We start from the raw sequence: 27,402 nt of genomic DNA, 5'->3' as shown, positions 1-27,402 counted from the left end.
GACTGTAAGAAAATGTTCTGGAGAGAGGTGAAAAGAGTAAGACAGGGTGGAAGTGAAGTTAGCAGGGGAGTGAAAGATAAAAATGGTAGATTACTAGTGGAGAAGGGAGAAAAAGTGAGCAGATGGAGAGAACACTTTAAGGAATTGTTGAACGTGGAGGATGGAAGTAATGCGAGTATAAGTGGCTGGGGAATGGCTGGGAGAAGGAGGGAGGTGAGAAGACAGGAAGAAATCAGTAGGATAGAAGTTGTGGAAGCAATGAAGAAAGTTAAATCAGGGAAAGCCCCAGGAATTGATGGAGTGTGTGGTGAAATGCTGAAGCATGGGGGAGAGATAGTAGTAGAATGGATGTGGAAGATGTGCAGATTGGCCTGGGAGGAAGGTAGAGTCCCGGAGGATTGGAAGTCAGGTATAATTATTCCCTTGTACAAAGGAAAAGGGGAAAAAGAAGTGTGTGGTAATCATAGGGGCATTTGTCTTCTTAGTATAATAGGAAAAGTGTATGGTAGGATACTTATAGACAGAGTTAGAGAAAGAACAGAGGAATTAGTTGGAGAAGAACAGGGAGGCTTTAGGAAGGGAAAAGGTTGTGTAGATCAGATATTCATTCTCAGATCTTTAGTGGAAAAGTTTCTAGAGAAGGGAAAGAAGTTGTATGCGGCTTTCATGGATTTGGAGAAAGCATATGACAGGGTGGATAGACTAGGATTGTGGAAAGTGTTAAGAATATATGGAGTAGATGGGAAGTTGTTGAATGCTGTGAAGAGTATGTACGATGGTGCGAAGGCTGCAGTGCGTGTGGATGGTGAACTAAGTGAATTTTTCTCTTTGAAAGTTGGTTTGAAACAGGGATGTGTCATGTCTCCATGGTTGTTCAATCTGTACATGGATGGGGTAATAAAAGAGGTACAAGGTAGGGTAGTGGATGTTGGAGTGGCCCTGGTGAGAGAGGATAGTGTTTGGAAACTCCCTGTGCTGTTGTTTGCAGATGATACTGTGTTGTTGAGTGAAGATGAAGGGGAGCTGCAAGGGTTGGTGGATGAGTTTGGGAGAGTGTGTAAGAAACGGAATCTAAAGGTGAATGTAGGGAAGAGTAAAGTGATGGTCTTTGAGAGAGGTGAAGTCAGTGAATGTACAGCGAGGTTGGATGATGAGGAATTGGAAAATGTGAGTACGTTTAAGTACTTGGGTAGTGTGATGAGTAAGGATGGAGGTTTGGAGGGTGAAGTGCTTGAAAGGGTACAGCAGGGAAGAAAGGTTGCCGGTTCTTTGAAAGCAGTGATAAGAAACAGGGAAGTGAGCATGGAAGTGAAAAAGTTACTACATGACAGTATTGTGATACCAACTCTAACGTACGGAAGTGAAGCTTGGACGTTGTTGGAAGGACACAAGTCAAGAGTGAGAGCAGTGGAAATGAGTTATTTAAGAGGAGCCTGTGGAGTCACATGGAAAGACAGGCTGACGAATGAGGATATAAAGGAGTGTTGTGGTGTTGATGTGGATGTGATAGGAAGCGTTATGAGGAACACACTGAGGTGGTTTGGCCATGTGGAGAGGATGGAGGGTGAAAGACTGACGAAGAGAGTGTATGTGAGTGAGGTGGAGGGGGAAAGAGGGAGGGGGAGGCCGAGGATGAGATGGAGGGATGGGGTGGAGAGGTATATGAGAGAGGGGGGTGTGAGTTGGGAGCAGGGGAGTGAAATGGCGGGGGACAGGGCGACTTGGAGGCGATTTGTTTGTGGCCACCCCAAACGGGACTGAGGCGTCTGGCAATAGATAGATAGATAGATAGTTGCCCTTTTTGTAGTTTAGGCTCTTTTTGTAACTCTCATTACTGTTAACTATGTCATATGCAATTCTGGAGTTGCAATTTAATACTGCATGGTTGCTTTTTCACTGAAGTACTTTGGTAGTGTGATGAGTAAGGATGGAAGTTTTGGGGATGAAGTGCTTGAAAGGGTACAGAAGGGAAGGAAGGTTGTTGGTTCACTGAAAGCAGTGATGAGAAACAGGGAGATGAGGATGGAAGTTAAGAAGCCACTGCATGATAGTATTGTGATCCCTACCCTGACGTATGGAAGTGAGGCGTGGACCTTGCTAGAGGGGAACAAGTCAAGAGTGAGAGCAGTGGAAATGAATTACCTGAGAATAGCATGTTGAGTGACATCAAGGGACAGGTTGACGAATGAAGAAGTGAAATAACATTGTGGGGTGGATGTGGACGTGACTGAGAAAATTAGGAGAAATACAATGATGTGGTTTGGACATGTGGAGAGAATGGAGATTGAAAGACTGACTAAGAGGATGTATGTAGGTGAAGTGGATGGAGAGAGAAGGAAGGGGAGACAGAGGTTGAGATGGGGGGATGGAGTTGAGAGGTATACGAGGGAGGGGGGAGTGAGTTGGGGGGAGGGCAGTTAAATGGCGGGTGACAGAGCGACTTGGAGGCGTTTTGTCTGCGGCCACCCTTTGCGGGATTAGGATGTCGGGCTAATGAGAGATTGATAGATTTTCTTGCCTAGTAAATTTAAGATCTAGTACTGATGGATCATCAAGTCTTCTTTTTCTGGTATTTTGCTTTACATATTGTGTTAGGAAAAACTCCTGCACAAGATCCAGGAGCTTTTGATCCCAACTGCTTTCATGGCTTCTTACATCTAGAGTATTCCAATTTATATTGTATTGAAACCTCCTGTTAATATAATTCTTTCAGATTTCTCTTCCATTCTATGTAGTAATGCTCTTAATGTCTGAATTGTACTCTCTGGCTGGGCTTCATATTTGCCTCTTTCCCAAGTTTTTGTTCTGGGTGGCATGTATAAATTTGCCACAGTTTTAATTTCCCTTCAGGTATATTACTCTTTATTGCAATCAGTTCTACTTATGAGGGTATATCTAGTTATATTTCTTTGACTTGTTGATTTTTCTTTGTTAATATTATAATTCCTCCTCCTTTTTTTAAATTCCTTTCTCTTCTCCATATACTGTACTGTATTCCTCTAAGTTTAGTGTATCATTTGATATCCTTGGGATCAGTTTTGTTTCAGTCAGGCAAGTAATATGTGGTTCCTTTTCTTTGGTATAATCTTTCATCTCTAAAAATTTAGATACCATTCCATATATATTTGAGTACGTCAACTTAATCATCTTGTTTACATACTTGCCATAGCTTGAGCGTCTTACCTTCCAGGTTATGTACCACTTTCACACCTGTAATCCAATTACTTTGTAAAAAATTTTACTCTTCCTTTCCTCTGATCTTCCCTCGTTCTTTGTTTTTGCCTCCTCCCTCTTCTCTTTTAGTGTTCCCAATTCCTCTTGAGTTAGGAATCTTTTTACCCTTACTTTTTAAAATTCCTCTATTTCCATCAGTTTTTGGCATTTTTTAAATATTTCCTCTACAGTCCTTGCAGTTTGGAATGTTACTTTCAGGGGCCTTGACTTAATTCACTCATATTTCCCTAGCCTTTTATGTTCTTCTATATCTTTATTACAGATATCCTCTGATACTTGCTGCAGTATGTTCATTAAATTTTCCATCTCCTTTTTGTCCCATGAAATTCTGTTTTTTATTTCTTCTTCACGTATGCTACTGATTACTATAGATTTGTTAAACTCCATGGCTTCCCTGACTAGTTTTGGGTTATTTTTAATAATCTCTTTCACTTTGTTTTTTACACAGTTTTTGTTCTACCTTTGTACAGTATCTAAATCATTCTTTACTTTCACCATTTCAGCATACATAGTTTGTACCTCATCTTTGTAATTTCTCACCATTTCATTTACCTGTGTTATTTTCTCTTTAGTGTTACCACTATGATCTATCAGACTGCATGCTTTCCTGTTTTTTTCATTATCATTTCTGAAATCATCCATAATTCTCTCATGGTTAACAATTGTACATCCCATTTCGCTAGCCTTTGTTCTTCGTAGTGAATTTATCACACTTGATAGTTCATTTGTTGTTGTGGCTTTTCTGTTTATTTCCTTTATTAATTCCTCATTTTTTTCCTTCTGTCTGAGTAGTGCATTCGTGATTTTTTTTATTTCCATTTGAAGAGATCTCACTAGTCTTTTTACGTTTTTAACTAACTTATCATAAGTTTCCATTTCAACTAGTTCTGGGTAGAAGCCATCATCCAGTTTTTTACCTTTGTCTCTTTTCTTAACACCTTCTAAAGGCATCTTGCCAAAATATGAAGTCATCTTAAAGAAAAGATCTCTACTTCCAGTTTTTGCATCACTCTGTCATCTGCTAACCTTGGTGTTGTCCAGTTGACGTAAGGAAATTCAGCACATTCCTTGACACTGATGTGGATCTGTACTTCCTTTAGGCTACACAGTCTTTGCTATTGCTTGTTTTACTATGTTGAATCATCATCTAAATTAGCCTGATATGAGCTTGACCCATAGATAGATACAACTTAAGTATCTCCAGAGCTTAGCTCAGTGCTACACGTCCGACCTGTATGCTAGTCACCCGTGTGTGTTCACCATCCATCCATCCATTGCCAGACGCCATGTATCCCAAATGGGGTGGCCAAGGGCTTAGAGTTAATTGTTTTACAGGGAGGGGCACTAATCCTCCACCAACCCCAGTTCACACTTTTTTAATTTCTCTTTTTCAATGAGTTTGTTAGCATTTTTAAATATTTCCTCTACAGTTTTACAATTTGGATGTTACTTTCAGGGGTCTTGACTTCTCTCATATTTCCCTAGCCTTTTATGTTCTTTTATATCTTTATCACAGAAATCCTCTGATACAATGAGTCCTCGAAATACGAAAACCCGAAGTACGAATTTTCAATGTTACAAAAATGATTAATATAGGACAAATTCCACAGTACGAAAATATCTGTCTCGATGATACAAAAATTGATACTCGATACGAAGAGAAGTACAGAGATAGCCCTATTATCCAGACTATATGGTGTGAAGAGGTGCCTGAATAGTATGAAATCACGATTAATCTGGTGGAAACTGTTAGATTGATTTATTTACCGGTAAATGTACAATGAAAGACACAACTATCTTTCCAGTTCAGTCTGAAGAAAATTTACACCAGGCGATATACAATGAAAACCCTGTTTCTGCTTGTGCGTGTTTCAAATGGTTCGATTTTTCCACACTACAGTATATTCATCAGACTCTGGGAAGATACTTGTGTCTTTCATTGTACACTTGAAGCAGAAGAAAGACCTTACCAATTCAATTCATAATCCTCCAGCTTGTTTCTGTAATTTTCTGACAACTTTCAGTTTGGCAAATTATTCTTTCTTGCTGAAAAATTTCCTCCCTGTTATTATCATCACTTTCCCCTACGATCGTTTCCAGTGCAGTGGAAGAAACTCAACGTGCTCAAAGGTGGATATCATTTCCCAATTTCCAAACTGGAGGTTAGGTTAGGTAAAAATTATTAGGTAGAGATAAGCTCGGTAAGGACAGGTTTGGTTAAACACTTAGGGTAGAACAGTCCTTTCTGCCATTATGTTAATGAAATAAACAAGAGTTGTCACACCAGAACAGCAAAAAATGATGGGGAAACAGATTTAACAAGAAACGTTTACTGTATTTACCAACTCAGAAATAATCTGACAATATAACAGACTATCAGGAAGAACTGATTTGGTAAGGTGCTTTTACTGCTTAAAGTAAAACGTATGTTTAGCCCCCTAAATGGCTGTGGGTTCATATATTTGCGTGCTCCCGTGGTCAGCCTTAGGACCATTTTTTCGAAGTTCTAAAATCAATTTCTTTTTCTTACATATGTGAAAAGACTCGTCTGGCACACCTGGATTTTTTTTTTTTTTTAATTACTTTTTCCCCTAAACCCATCCTGTGATTTGCTATGATTTGTGTAAGAATTAATAAAATTAGGATGCGTGTTATATATGCATGTAAACATCGGTGAAAATATCTGGGATGCAGTGAACTGTGAATGCCAGACTGCTTGAGGTGGTAGAGTAGGGTCGTGTAAACACACCAGTGACCCTCGTTCCCTTCCCATAATTGCTTGCAGTTTTTTATAGCTCACCCTAACTCAGCGTCACTGACACCAGTACAGTTGTTCAAGGCCAGCAGCTATGAAAGCGATGATGGAATACATTATTGTTTGTATCAGTCCTCTCTCTTTCATACAAACACATAAGAACAAGTAAAAGAATGAGCAGTAAATGTACACTAACTCAAAGGAGCAGAAATAACTGTGTTCAGTCAGTCCGAAATATATTGGGAAGAGTGATACCGAACGAAGAATGTGGAACTGAATGCTAACCTACGAGAACATGTGGGACGAAAGAGTAATTTTTTTCTGATTAGCAAACATTTTTGTTCCATATCGTCTCTTAAAATTTTAAAACCCATAAGCTTTCATGTAAGCATACAGCCTAAAGACCTTACCAATTCAGTTCATATTCCTCTAGTTTGTCTTCTATATTTTTCTGAGTATTTTGAGGGTGGTAAATTATGTTTTCTTGCTGAAAGAAACTTACTCAAAATTAGGGCACATGTAACATAAGCATTTAAACATCGGTGAATACATCTGGAGTGAAGAGAACGCCTGACTGATGGGATGGTAGAGTAGGGTCATGTACACAAACCAGTGACCTTCAATCCCTTCCCGTAATTGTTCACACTTTTTTATAATGCCCTAACTCAGCGTCGTTGACACCGAAACAGTGAAGTGTTGTTCAAGGCCGGTAGCTATGAAGGGGTTAATGGAATACTGTATGAAAATTTCAAAATGGGTGCGGTGCATAGCCCCACACTCGCTTGCCGAGAGAAAACGAACTAACCCCTCTCTGGTAAACACATTTCCGCGCGCTTCTCAGTTGAGTCCATGTCCCACCTATCCTCACGGCCTCACTGTATGTGAGGGTATTTTCGCAGTCCTTCACCTTTTCGTATTGTTTCGCCATGCCTCGCAAGCGCCCTGCATCATCTCCAGCATTGGGGGAGCCCGCTGCAAAGAAGCAGCTGCACCGTACTCTAATTCTGGAAAGGAAATTGGAAATTTAAGACCCCACTAGGAGGGGAAGGGAGTCTCGGAATTGAGCGTGCTTTAGGCCCATGCTGTTTCCATCATTGGGACTGTGACGAAGAAAAAGGAGATTTATAAGAATATGGCCACCTCCTTCTCTACAGTTGTATACAGGTATTGCTTACCTCTTAATAGGGAGGGGTAAAGTTTAGATGGGGGTCCGAGGGGGTCCTGGGACGCATCCCCCCATTTATATGTATATTTCAATGGGAAAAATCGTTCCGATATACAAAATTTCAAATTACGAAATTTTTTTTTGGTCTCTATCGCTTTCATATATCGAGGACTTACTGTACTTGCTGCAGTATGTTCATTATATTTTCCATCTCCTTTTTGTCCCTTGAGATTATGATTCTGAGGATGTGAAGGAGTGTTGTGGTATGGATGGGGATGTGATAGGAAGCATTAGGAGAAACACACTGAGGTGGTTTGGCCATGTGGAGGGGATGGAGAGTGAGAGACTGATGAGGAGAGTGTATGTGAGTGAGGTGGAGGGGGAGAGAGGGAGGGGAAGGCCAAGGATGAGATGGAGGGATGGAGTGGAGAGGTATATGAGAGAGAGAGGGTGTGAATTGGGAGCAGGGCAGTGAAATGGGGGGGGACAGGGTGACGTGGAGGCGATTTGTTTGTGGCCACCCTGTATAATGGATTAAGGCATCTGGCAATAGATAGATACATCGATTCTAATTTTTATTTCTTCTTCACCAGTGCCACTGATGTGTGTGTGTTCTTACCTAATTGTATGCCTACAGGAATGAGTGAAGCTCGTTCTGTCCAGTTTTTTTAACCATTTTTATCATATATATTTTTAAATTCATGAATAGTTTCAGCAGACATTATTTCATTCAGTAGTGCATTCCATTGATCAATTGCTGTATTTGGGTAACTGAATTTCCTTTTGTCTTTGTCACCTCTCTTTTTGCACAGTTTTTTGCAGTGTCCTCTTGATGTTGCTTCTCCATAGGATATACTCATTTATGTCTATTCTCACTTTTCGTGTGATGCATTTATATAACCTAAGCATGTTTCCTCCTTTTCTTCTTTCATGTAATTTGGTGGGTTTTTTTTTCTAGTCTCTTCATAGCTTAGATCCCCTAAGCTTGTAATCCATCTTGTAGCAGCTCTTTGTACTTTTTCAGTTGTATCTATGTGTTTTTTTAGATGTGGATTCCAGACTACAGATGCATTCTCCATAGTCGGTCTAATGAATGGTGTGATGATTTTCCTCAGCATGTCTTTATATATATATGTGCGAATGCTACCCACATATTAGCAGGGATTGTGTACATGTTCCTTACTTTCTCATTTATGTCACCAGCTGGTGATAGACTGTTATTGATGATCACTCCTAAATCCTTTTCCTTTTCTAATGTGTGTACTGTTGAACATCCTAACTTATAATCTCAGTCTGGTCTTTTTTCACTTTTTCCCAACTTTATTACATGACCTTTGTCCACATTGAATTCCACTTGTCATCTGTTTTTTTATTTATTTTTTTTTTATGTAAGAGAGAAGGAAGCAAAGGCCAGGAGCCTGCAAACCATTCCTTCCAAGAAAAAAACAAAAGCAACTCAAAAGAGAGTCAAGTTCAAGATACTTTCATTTCAAGAGCCTGGACACACTGCATTTGAAAGACTGGAGATCATAGGAAGGAGGAAGTGCAGGCAGTGGGAGAGTTGACCTGTTGCATAAATGAAAGACTGGGAGTAACGGTTAACTCTTGCATTAAAGGGTTGGACAGAAAAGGGATGAGAGTTCGTTGCTAGACGGGTGCTACGCACCTGTCGTAGAGGTGGAGGCATACAAGCAGACAGTTCAGAGGAGCAGTGACCATTGAAGTAGCAATAGAAAAGAGATAAAGATGCAACAGTGCGGTGAAGAGACAGAGGTTGAAGGGAGTCAGTAAGAGGAGGAGAGTTGATGAGACGAGAAGCCTTTGACTCCACCCAATTGAGAAGAGCTGTATGTGGGGAGCCTCCCCACACATGAGAGTTGTACTCTAAACAGGGGCAAAACCTGTGTATAAAGTCAACAACTGAGCAGGGGTAAAGAAGGTATGGAGTTGGCTTAGCACACCCAATCTCTTGGAAGCAGATGTTGCAAGAGATGCAATATGATCTTTCCGAGATAAGTCCCAAGTGATTGAAACCCCAAGCATGTTCAAGGATGATCCAGTATTGAGCTAGATATTATTAAACATTAGTGGGTACTCCTGTGGAAGATTGTGTCGGATTGATAGGTGTAAAGACTGAGTTTTTGATGCATTAAAAAAAAACATTAATTTTACCCCAGTCAGGGATACGAGCCACGTCAGACATTAGGTGTACCATAGCCGCATCCCTTGTTTGTTGAAGTAACTGCTGAGATGAACGTTGCGGGAACTGAATGGAAAGGTGAAGGGTGGTATCATCAGCGTACGAGTGGATAGTGTTAGATGTACAGCTTAGAAGGTCATTGATGAATAAAAGGAAGAGAGTTGGTGCTAGGACAGAGCCCTGAGGAACACCACTGTTGACAGATCAAGGAGAAGAATGATGGTCATCTACAATGGTGGCTATAAAATGACCAGAAAGGAAGCTATAGATGAAAGCACAGATAGAAGGATAGAAACCGTAATACGGAAGTTTGGAAATTAAAGATTTATGCCAGACTTGATTGAAAGTCTTTGAGATGTCAAGTGCAATGGCAAAGCTTTGGCCAAAGTCCCAAAAAGACGATGACCTGGAATCTGAAAGGTAGGTGAGAAGATCGCCATTGGAGCGCCCCTGACGGAACCCTTACTGACAATCAGAACAAAGTTTGTGATAGGAAAGATGCTTTAAAATTTTTCTCAGAGAAAGCTTATGACAGAATAGATAGACATGGTATGTGGAAGGTATTGAGAATATATGGAGTGGAGAGGAAATTGTTGAGTGCTGTGAAGATTATGTACGAAGGAGCTAGGGCTACGGTGCTAGTGGATGATGAGCTGAGTGAGTTCTTTGATCTCAGTGTGGGACTGAAACAGGGTTGTGTGATGTCTCCATGGCTGTTTAATATATACATGGATGGAGTTGTAAAGGAGGTGCAGGGTAGGGCAGTGGATGTGGGGCTGGCTTTAATGAATGAGGGTGAGATTTGAAGATTCTGGTGTTGTTGTTTGCTGATGATACTGTATTGAGTGAAGATGAATGGGAGTTGCAGGGTTTGGTGAATGAATTTGGGACAGTGTGTAGGAAGAGGAATCTGAAAGTTAACATAAAGAAGAGTAAAGTTATGGTGTTTGAGAGGAATGAAGTCACAGAATGCACGGTGAGGTTGGTTGGTGAGGATATGGAGAATGTGAGTGCATTCAAGTACTTGAATAGTGTGCTGAGTAAGGACGGAACCTTGAGCGATGAAGTGAGTGAAAGGGTACAGCAGGGAAGGAAGGTTGTTGGTTCACTGCAAGCAGTGATGAGTAATAGGGAGGTGAGTATGGAATTTAAGAAGTCACTGCATGATAGTATTGTGATCCCTACCCTGACGTATGGAAGCGAGGCATGGACCTTGCAAGAGGGGAACAAGTCAAGAGTGAGAGCAGTGGAAATGAGCTGCTTGAGAGGAGCATGTGGAGTGACATGGAGGGACAGGTTGACGAATGAAGAAGTGAAAGAACGTTGTGGGGTGGGTATGGATGTGGTTGAGAAGATTAGGAGAAATACACTGAGGTGGTTTGGACATGTGGAGGGAATGGAGCATGAAAGACTGACTTGGAGGGTATATGTAGGTGAGGTGGAGAGAGGGAGAGGGAGAGGGAGGGGTAGACCGAGGATGAGGTGGAGGGATGGAGTTGAGAGGTATATGAGGGAGGGGGGAGTGAGCTAGGGGAAGGGTAGTCAAATGGTGGGTGACAGAGTGACTTGGAGGCATTTTGTCTGCGACCACCCTTTGCGGGATTAGGGCGTTGGGCTATAGATAGATAGATAGAGAGATAGAAGAATTGACTCAAAAACTTTTGAGACACAGGATGTTAAAGCAATTGGACAATAGTTACAGGATTGGGAATGGTCACCCTTCTTTGGGACTGGCTGAATGAGAGCAAACTTCCAGAAAGAAGGAAAGGTGCAAGTTGACAGACCAAGGCAAAAGAGCTTACCTAGGCAGGGTGTAAGCACCGAAGCACAGTTCTTGAGAACAGCAGGAGGGATTCCATCAGGCCCATATGCCTTGTTAGGCCAGTGGTGGCAGAAAATACATCAGCTGAAGAAATTTTAATGTCAGCCATGAGGAAGTCAGGGGAGGAAGTGAGGGAGGAACAGCACCAAAATCGTCTAAGGTGGAATTGGAGGAGAAAGTCAGTAGAATTAGGAGATAAGTTAAAAGCGCAGATATATTTAGTCAGAGAATGATGAGAAAGCCGAAGGCAGAGAGTAGGGAATTCAGAAGAATCAAGTTCATGAACACAATAGCGAGATAAATCATTGCGTACATATACACAACAGCCACCTTTGGTTTTGAAATGAGTATAGAGAAAGTAGGAGGAAACAGAAAAGTGTTTGCTGTCAGTTGCCTCAGACAGCTTAGTTTCTGTCAAGAAGAGAAGGTGAGGTTTAGAGGAGGAGTGGTGGTGTTCGACAGAGACAAATTTACAGGAAGGCTGCGAATGTTGCAGAAATGAAGAAGAAGCGAGTCAGGCAGTGGTTTCAGACCAGGAGAGGGGCGGATGGTGGGGGAATTGATGCCCCCCCCCCCCGGACTTCGAGGCTTGATTTATTAACGCCATTTTCCTTTTTTAATTCTAAAGGAAGTGTAGTGTGTACTGTGCATGTAGTTTGGTGTTGACAGTTAGAGAAACTTGTATTGGAGAGCATGCTGGCCTACTGTTTGTGTTGCTGAAACATTGAAAAAGTTCAGCAAAGGGGGATGGTCAGGAACTAGTCCCTAGGGCCGATGAAACCGGAGCTGCAGCTCTCCCTGTCATCAGCTTTCCATCCACCTTGGGAGTACTGCCCTGCTCGACTGGTGCTACAGTTGATTCTTCTTGTAGCTTTGTGCAAGAGTCTGTGTTTGCAATTTTCCTTTGTATTTTTCCATCATCAGCAAACATATTTGAATAGCTCCCATTTCCAGTATTGCTGTTTCTGTCAATTATATATATATATTACAAGTATACAGTAATTGGTGGCAACACTGGGCTCTGTGGAACTCCACTTGTCACTTCTTTCTCCCCTTAATACTGTTCTCATTTCCCATTTTGTAGAAAATCTTTCATCCAACAGCACAGATTACCTTGGATTCCTCCTTGATGGTACAGTTTCCATAAAAGTTTTTGGTGTGGTGCCCTGTCAGATGCCTTCTTGAAATCCAAATACAGTAGATACTGCCTACCCAGCCATCCTTTTTCTGTAGTGTTTTTGCAGCTCTGCCTTAGAAGCTTAATTGGGTAGTAACACATGATTTTCCCTTTCTAAAACCAAATTGTCTGTCCATTATCATTTCGTGTTTTTCCAGGTGAATTACCCAATTTTTTCATACCAGCTTATTTAGTATCTTACAACACAGGGCAGTGATACTGGTCGGTAGTTAAGTGGATTTTGTCTTATTTCCTTTCATGAAAAAGGGAACAATGTTTGCTTTCATCCAGATCTTAGGTAATTTACTTTGTCTGAAGAATTCTATGAATATTAAATGTATTGGTTGGCTGGTAGAGTTGAGCAGAGGGTGTTGCGATGGTTTGGGCATATGGAGAGAATGGATAATGAGCGATTGGTGAAAAAGATAACTAGATCTGATGTGAGAGGTGTAAGGGTGAGAGGGAGACCACAAATATGATGGATGGACAGTGCGAAGAGAGCGCTGGATGTGAGAGGGATGTCTGTTGAGCAAGGAAGAGTGGCTGTGCGTGACAGAAATAATTGGAGAGAAATTGTGAATGAATAAATGATGACGCAGCCCTGAGGGGATATTCTCCCGCATTTAGTCTGATCAGCTAGTCAGGTCGTGTGCGGGTAAGGGGATGGGTCTATTATGATGGTGCAGGGGTAAACCAGCTCTGCTGTCGGGCCCTGCTGCGGATGTCATTGATTGCACTGTGCAGTTGACCTTTGTGCGGTGAGGATCTGTCCCTTCTCCCCTTCGGGGCTAAGATGCGAATGAATGTGTTTAAATGGATGAGTACATGGGGAGTGTGTCGTCCTGTCTCAGCTACCTCCCTTTCCTTGGGGGAGGCAGCCTAGGTATATAGATAGATAGATAGATTGGTTTGCTTAGCTCTTCTGCACATTTCTGTAATACCCAACATGAAATCTCAATAGGACCATTAGCTTTTGCATTGTCTAATATTCTCTTCTCTTCCTGGACCTCTTGTTTCGATATATGTATATTTGTTATTGTTTGTGGACAAGATTGTTCGTTTTCATTTCTCTCAAATCTACTTTCTTCCATAATAACTTTTTAGAAATTTTTGTTTAGTACTTCTCAGATTCTTCTTCATTGGTATAGATTTTCCTCTCATCCATATGGACTGTGTATTATCTTTGACTTTAGTTTTGCTTCGTATGTAGCTGTAAAACAGCTTTGGTTGATCTGTATTTTTATTTATAATGTCGTCCTCAGACTGCCTTTGAGCTTCTCTCCTTGTCCTTGTATAATTTCATGCTTCCTTGTAGTTGTTATATGCTCTCTGACAATTATGACGTCTATATCTATTCCACAGCAAATCTTTTTTCTCTTGCTTTTTTACAGTCAGTATTAAATCCATTCTTTAACCTTATTTCTGTTTCTTTTTGCTGTGGGACATAATTCTGGATCCCAGTATTGTTACATTCACAGAATTTTTTATATACAGTATATAATTTTATTTGCTGTTCTCTTAGCTCCTATTCCCAATCTGTTTCCTTAAAGTACTTCTTTAGGACATGATAGCTGCCCTCTTTGTAGTTTACCCTCTTTTTGTAATTTTCACTATCTCAGTCTTTATCATATGCTATCCTGAAACTATAATCTAATATTGGTTAATGGTAGGTGGTGGTGACCATCTTCCACTCACTTGATGTAGTGTTGCCTACTTCTTCCTTAGCCTTTATCATTCTTTTTCTGTGCCTGCCCTCCTCTCTTCCTGTTTCTCCCATCTTTTCTGTCACTTCTTATTGCTTTTCTTTCCTTTACAGCTGGCTTCACATTGAGTGACAAGCCAAATGGTTTCCTGTAAGCCAAGAAACCATTTACAGTGCTGGTTGGTACCCATATAACCAAACCATACGTGGTCCCTACGTTTCAACAAGTGGGTTGGTGGAGGGTTAGTGCCCCTCCCCGTAAAACAAACAACTCAAAGTCAAATGGCCACCCATTATGGGATTATGGCATATAGTAATAGATAGATAGATAGAAAGACTGCATGTTCGCTTTTGTCAAATGGGGTATGATAGATCATATTGTCAATTTCATTTTCTTGTTTAATAAATATGTGATCTAGTAATGAGGGGTCTTCTGGTCCTCTTTTTCTGGTGTTTTCCTTTACATGTTGTGTTAAGAAAAACTCCTGTATAAGATCCAGGAGCTTTTGATCCCAACAGCTTTCATAGCTTCTATCATCTAGAGTATTCCAACTTATATTTGAAGCCATTAGAGGGGAAAACCAGGTAATCGCCAAAAAAAGAAAACAGAAAAAAACGCTGTTAAAGTTTGTGTACTTTAAATATGACATAACTTTTCAACCAGTGAAGATATTCTGCTCTTGTTTATTTTTCCATGTAGCCTAATTCATCTACTTTTCCGTAATGATACTCAGACGCTGATAATTAGTGGTATTTTAAATGAAAAAATTCAATAACATCTTCTTTCTCCTCTTGTTAGACAACAATCAACGACAAAGTAGCAGAACTTTTACCCATAATATGTGTTATTGTAGGTCAGCTATAAGATATTGAGACTGAAAATATGTTAGTAGGTAAGTAAGAACATGTGCCTTTATGGTGGTGTCATAAAAAAAAAGCTTTCTATTATACTATGGGCAATGAAAGTTAGTCTTACCGTTTTCACTTTTATTGTTGCACACACTTTCATCTTAACACAAAAGTATTGTTACTGAAAAAGCATAATGATATTAAAGTACAGGAATGTCCAGGTCACTGTCTAAAGAACTCATGGTTATTCAGTCCTTAGAATGACAGCATAAAAGTCTGCAATCCTTAGAGAGAAAAACGAGAGTAACTTCCCCAGCCTGTGAGACGGAAGACACGAACAAAGGCAGGAGATTTTTGTCCCGGTCACTCCCATTGGCTGTCGGGAGCTTGGTGGTATGTGTTGAGCGACGCGATTGGCGCGTCTTGCAGCCACCTCCTGCTGTGTGGCGCTCGCCTGGTTTTCCCTCTCACTCTTAGCCTCACATACATGCGGCTTACAATAAGTGCGTGTTTTGACATGAATACTATGGTAAAATCGCCTTAACTCAAGTAGGAAAACCGGACATGATGTTGGTTTCCAAGGATGCAGTACTTAGGAGAAGAAAATACTAAGCCAAAATGGACCTAATGGTAATGTCATGGAGTGGTTGGCTATCAATAGCAGTACGGTTGTTCACAGCCCTTTAAAAATCTTAATTTTCAACCATCTTAGGGACATCTTTTTCACTTAAACCCTTGTTGTAGTGGTAGAAGAGGATTGGGGGAATAAAGTGGTATATGTAACTCCGTTTCTGGCCGGGGTGGCGCTTACCTGGTTTTCCCTCCAAGCGCCTCATTTGTGTTGAACTCTCTCATTAGTATAGTTCTTTCAGATTTTTTTTCCATTCAATACAGTAGGGTTCTTAAACTCTGAATTGTCTTTTCTACCAGATCTTTATATTCACCTCTTTCCCATGTGTTTGTCATGGGTGGCAAATATAAATTTGCCACAATTATTTGCCCTTTTTTCTTGTGAAGGATGCATCTTTTTGACTTGGAGTCTTTTCTTTTTTAATATCATAACTCCTCCTCCTGTTTTCAAGTTTCTGTCTCTAAACCAAATATTGTATTCATCAGAATTTAAGGAGTTGTTGGGTATTCTTGGGGTTAATTTGTTTCTGTATGACAAGTAATATGAAACTCATTTTTTCTCTAATAATTTGGATACAGTTTCATCTACATTTGAGTACATCAACTTAGTAATATTGTTCACATATTCGAGATTAGCTGCGTCTACTACCCTACTTTTATTTAGTCCCTGCTGTTTAAGTGCCATATTCTTATTTGAAACCCAGCTACTTTGTAAAAAAAATTTACTTCTCATAAGAGCCATCATATTTTTATATATTTTTTTTCTTTGCTTTTTCCCTCATTTCTTTAGTAATCCCCATTCTTCTTGAGCTAGGCATCTTTCTACCCAAATATCTTTATCTTCCTCAGATTCCTTTAATTTATTGGCATTTTTTATTACTTCTTCTACAGTGTTCACACTTTGGAAGGTTACTTTCATGGGCCTTGACATTTCCCTAGCTTTGTAAATTCCTCTACATCTTTCTTGCAAATTTTCACTGATACTGCTTTCAATATGCTCATGATGTTTACCATCTCCTTTTTGTCTAGTGATTCTGCTCCTCATTTCTTCTTCATCTTTACTAATGATTGTAGATTTGTTAATCCTTGCAGTTTCCTTTATCAACCTTGGGTCGTTGCTAGTGGTGTCTTCCACTTTCCTTGCCATGTTTTTGGCTTCAGCTTTGTTTTTTAGATCTTGTCTTGTTTTGGCTACTTCTGCCCATGTATTTTGTACTTCCTCTGTGCAACTTTTATCATTTCATTTGCCTGAGATATCTTCTCATCAGTGTCTCTGCTTTCTTCTGTTAGACCACCAGCTTGTCTAGTTATGTCTTTATCATTATTGTACTCCTTCAGAACTCTCTCATGGGTGACTATTGTACTTCCCATTTCGTCCATTTTCTTCTTCAGAATGTCTGCCTCAGCCTGTTTCTTACCTATTGTTGCATCTTTTCTGTTGGCGGTGGGTTAGTGCCCCACCCCGTAAAAAGAACTAACTAAAAAAGCAAATAAAGCGCCTCGGACCCGGACGGACCATACGTTGACAACTAAGGAACGGACAAAGGACATTCTGAGGGTGGGAACATGGAATGTGAGAGGAGTGAATGATGAAGTGAAAGAGAGAGAGATTGTCCAGGTGCTTGAAGATGCAAAAGTGGATATATGTGGATTGACTGAAACTAAATGGAAAGGTGAAAGGATGAGAGAATGGGAATACGGTGTAGGTATATGTGCGGGAGTCAGTGAGAATGAGAGGGCAAGAGAGGGAGTATGTCTGATGATAAGCAAGAAATGGAAGGAGAATATAAGAGAATATGGAACAGTGGGTGCAAGGATTGTATGGGTAAGGATGAAAGTAGGTATACAAGCATGGGCGATTGTATGTGTGTATGCTCCAACAGAGGATCGAGTGGCAAGAGTGAAAGATGAGTTTTGGGCGAGAGTAGAAGCATGTATGGACAAGTTTGAGAGGAGCGAGAGAGTGCTGTTGATTGGAGACATGAATGGCAAAGTTGGGAATGTACGAGTGGATGGAGTGGTTGGTCAGTGGGGTGTGCCAGCTGAAGTAGATGGGAATGGTAGTGCTTTGGTGGACATCTGTGCTGGTAAGGGGTTGGCAATAGCCAACACCTACTTTCGTCATAAGATGATCCACCGGTATACATGGAGAGTAATGAGGAGGATGGATGGTGAACTTGTTGAACGAAAGGCAATGATAGACTACGTGTGTGTGGATGAGCGAATGAGAAGACAAGTGTTGGATGCAAGGGTGTGGAGAGGGTGGGGGAATGGAGTCTCGGACCATCACTTAGTGATGGCCAAGGTAGAGCTGCAAAGAAAGTGGTTGAGGAGACGAAGGGGAAGATAGGAGGAAGCAGCTCCTGTGAGAAGAGTGGAGAAATTGCAAGATAGTGAGAAAAGGACAGAGTATTAGAGCATAGTGGAAGAAAGATTGGGAAGGTATGAGCTAGAGCAGATGGAAGGGGTGGAAGACGTATGTAAGATATTCACGGAAGAGATAAGCGCAGCATGTGAGGCGGTTTGTGGAGTGAGGAGGAGATGCAAGGGTGTGCAAGGGACAGCATGGTGGAATGATGAGGTGAAACGAGCTGTGGAACAAAAGAAGAAGGCATATGGTGAATGGTTGGCGAGTAGAGGTAGGGGAGAAGATGAGAGAGAGAAGAGAGAGGTATATGTGAGCAGGAGAAGGGAGGTTAAGAGACTGGTGAAGGAGAGTAAGAAGAAAGTGGATGAAGAGTTTGGGAGGAATCTGAGTGTGAAATGGAGGGAGAGTAAGAAATTGTTTTGGAAGGAGGTAAAGAAAGTAAGGCAGTGTGAAAGGGGAAATAGTAGGGGAGTGAAAGATAGGAATAATAGATTGTTGGTGGAGAAGAGAGAGAAATTGAGGAGATGGAAGGAGCACTTTGAGGATTTGTTGAATGTAGAGAGTGAGAGCAGTGTCAGTATAAGTGGTTGGAGAATGGCCGGGAGAAGAAGAGATGAGAGGAGGGAGGAAGAGATCAGTAGGTCGGAAGTAGTGGAAGCGATGAAGAAGATTAAGCTGGGAAAGGCCCCAGGAATTGATGGAGCGTGTGGTGAAATGCTTAGGTATGGGGGTGAGATTGTTGTGGAGTGGATATGGAAGTTGTGTAGATTGGCTTGGGAAGAGGGAAGGGTTCCAGAGGACTGGAAATCAGGTATAATTGTTCCTCTGTACAAAGGAAAAGGGGAGAGAGAAGTATGTGGTAACCATAGGGGTATTTGCCTTCTTAGTGTGACTGGTAAAATATATGGTAGAATACTCATTGATAGGGTTAGGCATATGACAGAGGAGCTAGTTGGAGAAGAACAAGGGGGATTTAGGAAGGGAAAAGGGTGTGTAGATCAGATATTTGTTCTAAGATGTTTAGTGGAGAAGTATCTAGAGAAGGGAAGGAAAGTGTATGCTGCCTTCATGGACTTGGAGAAAGCTTATGACAGAATAGATAGGCAAGGTATGTGGAAGGTATTAAGAATATATGGAGTGGAGGGGAAATTGTTGAGTGCTGTGAAGAGTATGTACGAGGGAGCTAGGGCTACGGTGCGAGTGGATGGTGAGCTGAGTGAGTTCTTTGATCTCAATGTGGGACTGAAACAGGGGTGTGTAATGTCTCCATGGCTGTTTAATATATATATGGATGGGGTTGTAAAGGAGGTGCAAGGTAGGGCAGTGGATGTGGGGGTGGCCCTAATGAATGAGGGTGAGATTTGGAAGCTTCCGGTGTTGCTGTTTGCTGATGATACAGTATTGTTGAGTGAAGATGAATGGGAGTTGCAAGGTTTGGTGAATGAATTTGGGACAGTGTGTAGGAGGAGGAAGCTGAAAGTTAATGTAAACAAAAGTAAAGTTATGGTGTTTGAGAGGAATGAAGTCACAGAGTGTGCAGTGAGGTTGGATGGTGAGGATATGGAGAATGTGAGTGCATTCAAGTACTTGGGTAGTGTGATGAGTAAGGATGGAACTTTGGGGGATGAAGTACGTGAAAGGGTACAGCAGGGAAGAAAGGTTGTTGGTACACTGAAAGCAGTGATGAGAATTAGGGAGGTGAGTATGGAAGTTAAGAAGTCACTGCATGATGGTATTGTGATCCCTACCCTGATGTATGGAAGCGAGGCGTGGACTTGCAAGAGGGGAACAAGTCAAGAGTGAGAGCAGTGGAAATGAGTTACTTGAGAGGAGCATGTGGAGTGACGTGGAGGGACAGGTTGATGAATGAAGAAGTGAAGGAACGTTGTGGGGTAGATGTGGATGTGGTTGAAAAGATTAGGAGAAATACACTGAGGTGGTTTGGACATGTAGAGAGAATGGAGAATGAAAGACTGACTAAGAGGGTGTATGTAGGTGAGGTGGAGGGAGGGAGAGGGAGGGGTAGACCGAGGATGAGGTGGAGGGATGGAGTTGAGAGGTATATGAGGGAGGGGGGGGTTGAGTTGGGGGGAGGGTAGTCAAATGGTGGGTGACAGAGTGACTTGGAGGCGTTTTGTCTGCGGCCACCCTTTGCGGGATTAGGGCGTCGGGCTATAGATAGATAGATAGATCCAGTTCCACCAGATCTGTGTAGTGATCAATATGTTTTCTACTGTTTCACTCTCTCGTACCTAGAGGGATTTTGCCAAGGAATACCATTTTATCCCAGAGTAATTTCTGCTTAGTCTGAAATCTGCCTGCTATTGTTTTGATTCACCAGCACCTGTATGGGAATTCCCATACTGCCCTGACTATTTGATAAATCTCCTATTTCTCCCATCTTTTCTGTCAATACTTATTGCTTTTCTTTCAATTACAGGTGGCTTTACATTGAGTGACAGGCCAAATGGTTTCCTGTAAGCCAAGAAACCATTTACAACGCTGGGTGGTAGCCATATAACCAAACCATACGTGCTCCCTACGTGTCAAGTGGGTTGGTGGAGGGTTAGTGCCCCTCCCTGTAAAACAAATAACTCAGAGTCAAGTGGCCACCCCGTACGGTATTATGGCGTCTGGCACTAGATAGATAGACTTAATTCGGTTAAGTGGGGGCAGCTCTCGTGTGTGTGTGTGTGTGTGTGTGTGTGTGTGTGTGTGTGTGTGTGTGTGTGTGTGTGTGTTCAAAGCCATGCGTCCAATGCTTGAGGCCTGGGATGGCCGTTGTTAACATTTTTGTTTTGCTGTCATCATTATAATGCATTACTTTCTTGCTGCAGCATGTTGATAGTTATTTTATATACTTTTTACATATCCTAGTGTTCTGTGTTTGTATAATAGTAGTATGACTAAGAGTGTTAAGTATGAGGTCAGCTTGAGATGTAACTGCCAGTTAAGAATGGCAAGTGGGGGAAGATTGGGTAGGGGTGTGGGGAAGGGTTAGGAGCTGGAGTAGGGGGGGGCTGGAGCTCATTTCATCTCCCTCTCCCCTCTACCCTGGGTATGCAGGTGTAGGAGGGGGGCACCCCTGAGCAGAAATTAGTGCTTGTGAGTGTACTGTATCAATACTGTACTGTATTTTATGCTTGTTTTTAATCTCTTCCTCACTGGTATTTTTTTTTTTTTTTTATGTGTACGACTCTGGGCAAAGGCTCCAGGGCCTATTTCTCGGGGGCAGTGACCTATCCCAGGGCCCAGTAGTCCTCCTACACCTCCACATGTCACCACTTCGGCGCTAACACCCACCTTCCATATTGAATACATGCTAGGGCTGTCTCATACAGGATTGGTGTATTGGTATTAGCGGGGGTATTTTACGACATGTCGGCGGGTCATCTGGTAGATCAGGAAAGTCTGCTTTTTAGGAAATTCAAATCCTTAAACTGTTCCCTGCCCCAGCCGGGATTCGATCCTGGGTCCATTAGGACCACAAGCCGCCTCTCTACCGATTCGGGTAGCGGCACATTATCCAGCTCAGCACTGAATGGATAGTGACTGGGGTGTTACTAGCACAATAGAAGACATTCTGCAATATCCAGCGGGGGTTTTGGCTGAATAATGCCAAGTAATTGAGAGTTTACTATGTGTTCAGCAGTCACTGGAGAAGTGTATTGGGTGGCTGTGTACACATGAGGATGTAAGAAGTGCTTGGGTGGCTTTGTACAGATGAGGATGCAGGAAGTGCCTGGGTGGCTGTGTACACATGAGGATGCGAGAAGCACCAGTCCATCAGTGCTTGTTTACAGCCATGAGTAAAAGTTAAATGACAGTTTTCTCCCAGTATTGAGCACGTCCTCCATATTTCATATTCCTCCCCAAACAGCACGGTATTCTGCATTCTTATACTATCTTGTGTAATTCATTTTATGACAAAAACAGTTTATGTAACACCAGCTATAGAGCCAGTTGGTTATGACATCAAAATTTTGCTGATGGCTGAAAATACGTGTAAGGCATGGCAGCGCTTTGCTGAGTAAATGTTGCTGTATGTTGACTATTTATCAGTAGCAAAACTTTTATGCAACTGTCACAATCATGTACACACTTCATCACTCCTTTGGTGATGGTACAATAGAGTAATTGATCATTTGTTTGGTCAGTGGAGAATTAATATTAAAAATGTAAGCTTATGAAACTGTTAGTTTTGCAGCAATTTTCACCTTCAGTATGAAGATGACATTAATAAAAATGTGCTGTTTAGGTGACTTTTAAAGCTGGTTAAATGTATGCACCCTTTTCTCTTGTACAAATTTAGGTCCATTCAGTTGTGAAGTGTATAGTATATTTTTCTTTCAGTTAAAGTTACAAACAATATTTCACATATCTGTATTGTATCTTTTTCTTTTTTAAATAGAGCATTAATATAATACAGTTTAAACCTGTGAATAATGCTGGTAAATACTGTACACACAACATACTGCTGATACCTGGAGGCAGAGCAAGGCAGACAGAAAGAGGATAGGTTATTTCAGTGAAGGAGTTATGAGTGTATGTCATAGATGTCCTCACAGTGAAAATGTAAAATTATTTGTTTGTCGATTTCATATTGTTTAGTCTTTTTCAAATAAACTTTTTCATATGTGAACCATTTTCTCCATTGCATGGTAACTGTATTACCAACACCTGAATGCCTTGTAGTCTGGTGGGCAAGTAGCTTCAACCAGATGTGGTCCATAAAGGTCTAAGTCTGTGGGATGGTTGGGGTTTGTTGCACACATAATTTCGCACAGGGGTAGGCTACTGGTCACTCTTACCTAACACCTTGTACTGAGTAGCCGAGTCGTGGGTTTCTATGCCTGTGATGGGACAAGAAAGGAAGAAATGAGTTGGGAGAAATTATTTCATTTGATTAAACTTCCTACCTCTTCTGTCTTTCTTTCCTTCATTTTTTCCTCTTCCATCTGCCTGTGGGTGACTCTACACTGAGTGACAAGCCAGATGGTTTCCTGTACACCTGGATACCATTTACTGCACTGGGCAGTAACCATATAACCATATTGTGGCACTTGGTGGTTTAGTGGGTAATTAAGGCGCTCCTATCGGATTGAGCCTATGTTGATTTATGTCCAAGGGATGGTTGGGGTTTATTGCTCACGTAATGTCACTCAGGGATAAGTGAGGCTGGTCACTCTCATCTTAAATGTCAGGACCAACTTGCCTAGCCCTGGGCTCCTACGCTTCTTATGGGGTGGCAGAGGATTGGATGATGATGGATGATGAATAAACTTTTCCATGTGGGAACGATTCTTCATTCATGTCTTTTTTTTTTGTGGGTGTGTTTGCAGGGTGGACCGAGGTTTCCAGGGTGTGATGAAACGGTGGTTGTTCAGTGGGCTGCCTGCCTCCCATGGTGTGACCAAGAGCCACCGTCGCCCCGGCAACATCGGCAGTGGCCGCGAGAGGGCCAGGGTTATGCCTGGACAGAAGATGCCCGGACACATGGGCAGGGAAAGGAGATTACTCAGGGGACTAGTGGTAGGTAATCCGTTTGTTTTTACCTGATGGAACCAGACTACTCCAAGAACTGTAGAACTGCACTAAGTACTGTACAGTATTGGTTGGATGAAGTTCAAGAAACCTTAGTTATGTCCTGAGGCAGGGAGGGATCTCCATGGTTGCTGTGCTGTATTTTGTTTGTTTTACGTAATAGAGCCAATGAAATTGTATGCAGTCATCGCTAAGTATTCAGGTTCTAGTAGTGGTCCAGTTCCATTAGATTGTTGGGTTGCTGTTGTTTAACCCCACTGCAGGTGCATAATTGCCCTATGGGGGTCATTCCTTATGTCATTTATGTTGCATGTGTCTTAGTGTGGTATGCGCTGTGTAGCGCTTCAGTACGCGGGCCATACATGCACAGGTGAGTCCGTCTGGTGGCCTGAAGAGGCCAGCTTCAATAAACAATGCTGTGCCCACACACGATTCAGTCGGCCTCACATTTCGAGCTCAGTTGCAAGCAAAACGCCATGGCATGAGGGTGGCCATGGACACGCCGATGCCCACAGATAACATAGAGCTGTATGCTATTGGGGCTGTTGCCGCAGCCTATACTGTACTGCAAATAATAGAAAGAGGAGGAAAAAACAGACCAAATGGGCAAAAGATTGGTTGGTGAGCAGGAGTAAATTATCCCATCTGACTCCCACACAACTGACACAAGAATGATGCCTGACGGCCTGCAGTACCCCACACACGCTCAGTTTGCCTGAACCTGACCGGAGCCTGACCACGAAAATCTGTCCGCGACAGATCCCAGAATGACCATTGAGGCCCCCTACGCAGGTGCCTGTTCCCTACCCACACACGCCCAGGTTTGCCTGAACGGGCCAGCCTCTTCAGGCCACCGGACGGGCTCGCCTGTACGTGTGTGGCCTGCTTTATTTTTGTTGATGTGTGGGCCTGTTCTGCAAGTGAGGCACATCATATATGATTCTAGCTAACCTGAATCTTAGCTGATAAATGAGAAGGGCTGGGTGGTGCCCTGATTGAAGCATAGCTAAGGGAATTTGATCAGGGTTGGAAGGCATTCAAAGACTGAGTTTGCAGTGAAAAGAACATTCCAGCAATGCCATGGTGGACAGATGAATTTGAACGAGAAGCGCCAGGCCAGGTACGAGTGGAAAAGATTCCCTACTCCATTTGGTTTAGAGCACAGGAGGCTGAGTACAGATACGTCATGTACACGGGTAATTTTAGGAGCATAGCATGTCTTATCATTATTATTAGTATTATTATTTTTTTTTTTAATCTAAATTTCTGCAGCTGAATATCAGTAATGTGGGAAACTATTTGGAATTATTGCCAGCTTCCTCATCTTCACTAAAGGAGGATGGAAATGGTCTCCTGGCACAGATAAAGCAGAATTCTTTGCTTTGCACCTCAGCTCTGTGCTTCATACTTGTGGCAAGGTAGGGCAGATGGATATGGTGGTGTGGGTATGGTGTTGGTTAAGGAGAAATGGGTGGAGTATGTCATGAATGTAGTGAGTGTGAGTGAAAGGATAAAAATAGTGAAAATTTTGTTCGGTGGGATAATGTTTTCTTTTATATTGGTGTATATTCCATAGGCTGGGTTGGATGAGGTACAGAAGGATAGATTTTGGTATGAGTTAATATGCGTAGTAAGTGGTATTGGGGCTGATGAGAATGTAGTTTTCAGAGAGGACTTGAATGGTCATGTAGGTAAAGCAGCTTAAAGTTATGAAGGAGTACATGGGGGATGTGCATATGGTACAAGAAATAAGGTAGGGGAAAGGTTACTTGAATTTGGAGAGGCAATGAACACGATTGTGTGCAACACATTTTAGGAAAAGAGAGATTAGGATTATTATATGTGAGTTTGGGGGAAATAGCAGCCAGATGGACTATTTCATGGTCAGAAGGGCTGATAGGAGGTTAGTAAGGGATGTTAAAGCAATAGGGAATGAGGAGTGTGTGCAGCAACACAAGTTATTGATCTGTGACATAGTGCTTAAGGAGCAGCTGATGAAAAGTGGACCTATGCACCTAGGAAGAAAATATGGAAGTTGAAAAACCTAGCAGCATAGGATGCCTTCTATAGCAAGATGAGTAGAGTGGTGGCTGAAGAAGGAGCTGTTGACAAAAGTGCAAATTAACAGTACAGAGTTCTCAGGAACAATCTCCTTAGAGTTATTGATATTGTGTGTTGATAGACAAGGGCCCCTCCAAGACATAAAGTAACTTGGTGGTGGGATGAGGGTGTAGAAGTGTCAGTTAAGGAGAAAAGAAGACTTTTCTAGGAATGGAAAAAGGGTAACAAAAACGAATACTTGGCTGCCAAGCATAGGGATAGAAAGGAGATTTACAGGGCAAAATCTGAGTCTCAGACATTTAGCGGATAACATAAATAGTGTGGAAAGGAAAATTAAGATATTTAAGGTGGCAAATCAGATGATGAGGGAAGACAGGAGTACGATAGGTGAGCAGTGTGAAGAATGATAAAGGATAGATAGTGGTGAACAGTGGGGATATTAAAAATGTCTGGTGAGAGCATTATAACTGGTTGTTGAATGAAGAGTTTGATTGGAACAGGGATGGTTTGGAGCCAGCACATCTAGTGTTTGGCTGCTACTGTGAGCAGGGCAATAGGCAGGATGCAGGTGGGGAAGGCAGCAGGTTTATCTGGGTTGATTGCTGAAATGCTGAAGGCCTCAGGAGATATAGGAGCGGCGTAAGTTACTGACTTGATAGATACGATTATATATGAGTCTGTTGTCCCAGATGATTGGCTGAAGAGTGTGATTGTAAATGTATACCATACAGGGGGAAGAGTGATGCTGTGGAAAGAGGAAATTATAGATGGATAAAGCTTTTGGACCAGATAATGAAGGTAATGGAGAGGGCTCTAGAAGGTATGATTAAAGAAAGAGTGAACATTGAAGAGATGCAGTTTGGGTTTATGCCAGCAAGGGTACATATGATACGATATTCATTGTTTGACAGCTTCAGGAAAAATGTATAGGAAAGAAAAGGGATTTGCACATTGTTTTTGTTGACTTGGAGAAGGTCTTTGACAGAATCCCTTGGGAGGTGGTGAAGTGGGCAATGGGAAAGCTTGGGAGTGGCTGGTTACGGTGGTTATGGCTATATATGTGGGTGCTCGCACCTAGGTAAGAGCGAATAGAGATTTGAGTGGTGAGTTTTCCATGAATGTTGGTTTGCATCAGGGGTCATTCTTGAGCCCTTTGTTTTTTATCGTGGTACTTGAAGCCCTCCCGCATGACTTCAGATATGGACTCCCCTGGGAGATGTTGTATGCCGATGATTTGGTTTTGATTGCAGAGAATTAAAGGGAAGCTGAGGAAAGATTTAGGAAGTGGAGAGATGGTGTGGGACACAAGGGCTTGAGAGTACATACATACATACACACATCATCTAATCATGTGTTGCCCCATGAGGAATGTAGGAGTCCAGGGCAAGGCAAGCTGGTCCTGACATTTAAGATGAGAGTGACCAGCCTTACTCATCCCTGAGTGGCATTACGTGAGCAGTAAACCCAAACCATCCCTTGGGTATAAACCTATACAGGCTCAATCTGATTGGAGTACCATAATTACCCACTAAACCACCAGGCACCATAATTTGGTTATATGGTTACCACCCAGTGAAGTGAATGGTTTCCTGGTGTACAGGAAACTGTTTGGCTTGTCACTCAATGTAGAGTCATCCGTAGACAGAAGGAAGAGGAAACAAAGGAGGAAAGAAAGACATAAGAGGAAAGAAGGAAGAGGGGAAAGGGCAGCTACCCGAAAACAGCACTACATTGTGTGAGTGGATGGTGAGTGCCCCCACCTACCACTAAAATTGATAAAACAAAGGTGACGGTATCTAGGGCTGGTGGTGGTACTGTCAAAGAAGAGGGAGAGTGGCCATGTGGTTTGCCACAAGGGCACAGGAAGTAGTAATTCCATCTTATGCAGTTTTTGT

General features: G+C 42.0%; 1 protein-coding gene across 1 annotated transcript in view; it reads left to right on the top strand.

Moving 5' to 3' along the window:
• The window catches only part of mRpL3 (mitochondrial ribosomal protein L3), a 204,019-nt gene that overhangs the window by 123,069 nt on the left and 53,548 nt on the right, over positions 1–27,402 (top strand). The window contains exon 6 of the mRNA XM_080286618.1: positions 23,245–23,434. Coding sequence (XP_080142744.1) covers positions 23,245–23,434 — 190 coding nt within the window. The remainder of the gene's footprint in view (positions 1–23,244; positions 23,435–27,402) is intronic.

This window comes from Coenobita brevimanus, chromosome 112 (genome assembly GCF_032717465.1).
Source record: "Coenobita brevimanus isolate Jiangsu-jjx chromosome 112, ASM3271746v2, whole genome shotgun sequence".
NCBI lineage: Eukaryota > Metazoa > Arthropoda > Malacostraca > Decapoda > Coenobitidae > Coenobita > Coenobita brevimanus.
This window is presented reverse-complemented; position numbering and strand designations above follow the sequence as displayed.